Below are 4098 nucleotides of genomic sequence, written 5' to 3'. Positions count from 1 at the left end.
TGTGTGTGTGCGTGCGTGTGTGTGCGTGCGCGCGCGTAGGGGGACACCGAAGCTGGCGGGAAGGGGTGGGGCCGGTAGCCTCCATCTCCTTCCCGGTCCCAGTACTGAGCCCGGACTCCCGGCCCCTGGAGGTCCCGTGCCTCAGTCCCTCTGACCTTCGCTGTCCCCATCAGCCGGATTAGTCAGAATCAGCCTCCCACTTATCTGTGCTGTGACCCTGGGCAAGTGCCCCCGTCCTGGGGATCCCGCTAACTCTGTGGCCAGGGCTTTCCCACCCGACGGCGCAGGGGCGGGCATCCTCGGCCTTTTACCGTCAGGAAAGCCCGGCCTCAGAGATGGGCAGGGACTTGCGGAAGGAACCGGCGGGCAGGCTGCAGAGTTGGACGCCGTTCTGCTCTGACGCCATAACCTGCGTCCACCTCTGCAAGCCGCTGTCACAGTCTGGTGGTGTCCTGGCCTGAGAACTAGAAATATGAGTCCCACCCCACAGCGCCTGGGCCAGGATAGGCTGTCCCTACCTCTTCTGAAAAAACTCCCTTCCCATCCCCCCAGCTCTTCACCTTTCCCCTCCCCCACAAAAAACCCCACCTGACTTCTCCGTTTTGGTGGCTGGCCGGCCAGAGACGTCAGAGTCTTCCTTGACACCTTCTCTTTCCTTCACACCCGCATCCAACTGTCACGAACCCTGTGGGCTCCACCTGTAAAACCTCTCCAGAATCTAAACTCTTCTCCTCGCTCCCCGGCCCCCACCCTGGCCCGGCCTCCATCCCCTCCCACCTGGACATCCCAGCAGCCTCCTCCCTGGTCTCCTGCTCCGTCCCTGCCCCCACAGTCTGGTCCCCACCTGCAGCCAGAGGGAGCCAGGGGACACCTGAGTCAGGTCAGGGCCCTCCTGGCTCGGCCCTGCCCGGGCTGCACCTCGCTCCAGGTAACAGCAAAGTCCTCACCCCAGGGCCCAAGTGATCTGGCCCTGTCACCTCTCTGACTTCCCCTCCTCATCACCTGCTTGCTCACACGGTCCAGCCGCCCAGCCTCCCTGCTGTTCTCTAACTCTGTGGGCACATCCCTGTCTCCTGCCTGAGGGGCGTCGCGCCGCCTGCTCCCTCTGCACAGACAGCTCTTCCTGCAGTCCTTCCCCTGGCAGCCTCTCACCCTCAGATGTGAGAGGGGCCCTCCTTCCTCGGTCCCTCTGCTCTCTTTGCATTTCTCTTTGCCCGTTTCTTCTTTTGAAACACTTTTACATTGTTGATTAGAGAATATTGATTTCAAACAGGAAAAACTGTCATGGTCATCTCTGTCCCTACCACCTGTATGTAATAGATGTGGACATTTTGCTTCAGATCCTCCCCCCACTTTGTTTTTAGAAAAAGAAATAAACTATTGACGTTACAGCCAAAGGCGCAGCGCCGCATCCCTCCTTTCTCTGCCCATGGTCCTCAAGACAGGCTGTCCTGAAGTTGGCGTGTGTCCTTCCTGCGCAACTTTCTATCTTTTTCTGTATCAGGATGCATCCACCAACAATATAGCCTATTATTCAGTATCTTTTTAAAAAGATACACAGTGGGACTCCTACTGTATCATTTTGCAACTTGCTTTTCCCCATCATCGTTGTTTCTGAGATTTGTCGACATCTCTGCGCAGAGCCCTACTTCATAAACTAGGTCTTACCGAGTGTCCACCGTGGGAAGAAGCCACTGTGGGTATTTCTAGTCGGGGCCAGTATATTTCTTTCCTTGTTCCCTCTGTGGCCTTGAACCTCCCAGTTCCTGTTTCCTTGTGCCAGAGGTAGTGTTTCTTTGCAGAAATTTTGTTTGAACTTTTTTTTCTTTTGGCCCGTGAGCTACAGCAGGAAATACCTTTTACTTTGGCCTCCAGCGCACACTTAGAAATGTACGTAATGCCACAGAAGGTGCAGGAAACCACACTTACCCTCACTGGCACTTGTACATGTTATGTTCAATTCTATTTTATCTCAGTTTGGATCAAAAGTGCTGACTGCAAGTCACTGCATTGATTTCATGGCCCTTAAGCGGGTCCTCACCCACAGTTTGAAAAGCACTGTGCGGATCAAGGCGGGTGTCTGCCTCTGCTCCTGCTAGGCAGTGCTAGCTGAGCTCACAGTGAGTTGTCCCAAAGCACACTCCCGGTTGCCTGTTTTTATAACTTCAAGTCAGGTCCCCTGTAGGTCCAAGGCCACATTCCAACTGACCTGCAGCCCTCTACCTGGACCGTGACAGCCACAAGGAACCCACCCTTGAGCAGCAGTCCCTAAAAGGAGAGAGACCCTCTTTCCCATCCCACTGCCCAGGTCTGACCTGTCCTGGGACAGATTCTCCAGGTCTGGGGTCCTCGGCCGCTGCGAGCGCTGTGGGGTCGGGGTGCAGGGGGGTGACTCCCCATCACTGGATGGTGTTATGTGAATTTCGGGCACCTCCAGGAGCCTCCAAGGCTCGGGGGCCAGGCTCTGCGCCTCATCGCCCCGTGGCTGCTGCCTCTGCCGCTCAGCTGCAGGGTCAGACAAGCCCTGGGCATTGTCCTGGGACAGTGGAGGTGCCCAAGGCAGCAGGGGCACGAACTCGTTCATGAGGAGGGTCCGGGACAGCTGCCAGTGGCGTGGTCTCTGGGGGAGATAAAAGAGAAGTGAAAGAAAGAGCCCGGTCTGAGCCCCTTACCGCCTTCCCCTGCAGCCCCACTGAGAGAGGCAAGCTGTGGTTAAGAGCACGGTTTGGTGGCCAGAGAGATCTGAGCGGGATTCCCACCTCTGCTCACAGCCTCCCCTCACGACCCTGAGCCCCAGTTTCCTCTTCTGAAAACTGGAGACCTTGATGGGACACCCCAGGGTGGCTGGGCAGCGTCAGGGAGCTCCGACATGCGACATGCGAGAGCCCGGCCACACAGTGAGCGCTCAGTAAACGCCTCTTCCTGCCCCAGGGCTGGGGGCTATTTTTCTGAGCATTCGGTAAGGCCATGCCCTGAGTATTCTATACACCCCACGCCACCCCCACACCCCGCGTCCCTTCCACACACAGGGCCAGGATGGAGCCAGGCCTGAGAGGGCACCAGAGGCCGGGCCGGGGAACGGCTGGTCAGGCAGAGAGAGAAGCAGAGGCAGGATTTCCCTCCCCTGTTTGTTCAGCAATTGCCCCTCCCAAGACAAGCACAAGGAGGGCGCCACATGCCCTCCTGGCCCGGGAGGAAGCCAGGCCAGTTACTGCGGCTGCAGCTGTGAAGTTGGAGGCTGCCTGGGTCAGGGAAGGCCAGACCAAAGTCTGCCTGTCCTCCTGGCACACACAGCAATGGCTTCCTGGCACCCAGCTGTCTGGGGAACAGGGAAGGAAGACCTGGGGGAGCCAGAGAGGGTTTTCCCAGGTTTGCGAAAGGCCCTGGCCCTTCCAGGCCAGGCCTGGCCCTTCCAGGCACCCTAGTCCCCCACACACCTACCTTATGGGTTCCTCCTCCTCTGTCCTCACGGGGTTCCAACTTCCAGGGTGAGGGCGGCGGACAAGGCCCTTCCTTCCCCCCAGGAGTCCTGACGGGGCCAGAAAGTCATGACCTTGCCAGCTGGACCAGCATGTCTGGCTGGAGTCATGTTACCCTCTGGCCATCTGTTCCTGGGAAAGGACAGAGTGGGGGTGGGGTGGGGGTGCCCGTACCCAGGCGGAGGCCGAAGAAGCCCACCTCATCCTTCCCTCTGACTGCCCAGTTGAGGACAGGGCTGTCCTCACCCTAGTGCTCTAGTGGTCTGTCTCTAGTGTTGGTCTGCCGCCAGCCACAGTGTAACTTCTGTCCCCCAACTCGCCCGAACTGCTCCCCAAGTTCAGGGATCACCCCCACCCCGGGTGGCCAGATCCAACAGATTTTCATCACCTCCCCGCGCTGCACTTAGAAGCCCAGAACCTGGGAGGCGCCTCTTCCTTCTGGGCAGCTCTCGGCAGCTCGCCTCCCCCCACCGACAGCCCCAGCACGCCTGCCCACACCTCCTTCTTCTCTACCTGGTTTGCAAAAGCCGACTTTCCCCACGGCTTGGGTCTGCGCACTTTTATTTTTCTGTTTTTATTATACAATAATTGTCACATACCAAGGGACGTCTGTATCATA

At 58.1% G+C, this 4098-nt stretch overlaps 1 protein-coding gene across 2 annotated transcripts in view; it reads right to left on the bottom strand.

Annotated features, from left to right (window-relative positions):
- GRAMD1A (GRAM domain containing 1A) overlaps positions 1–3176 on the bottom strand; it is a 21564-nt gene extending 18388 nt beyond the window's left edge. The window contains exon 1 of one of the 2 annotated variants that reach the window (XM_012651578.1): positions 2316–3176. In XM_012651578.1, the coding sequence (XP_012507032.1) occupies positions 2316–2584 (269 nt within the window). In that variant the 5' untranslated portion in view covers positions 2585–3176. The remainder of the gene's footprint in view (positions 1–2315) is intronic. The other variant, XM_012651579.1, reaches the window with a different exon arrangement.
- Positions 3177–4098: the final 922 nt, after the last annotated feature.

This window comes from Propithecus coquereli, unplaced genomic scaffold (genome assembly GCF_000956105.1).
Source record: "Propithecus coquereli isolate 6110/MARCELLA unplaced genomic scaffold, Pcoq_1.0 Scaffold358, whole genome shotgun sequence".
Taxonomy (NCBI): domain Eukaryota; kingdom Metazoa; phylum Chordata; class Mammalia; order Primates; family Indriidae; genus Propithecus; species Propithecus coquereli.
Note: the sequence above shows the minus strand (reverse complement) of the source record. Positions and strands in the feature narration are given on the sequence as shown.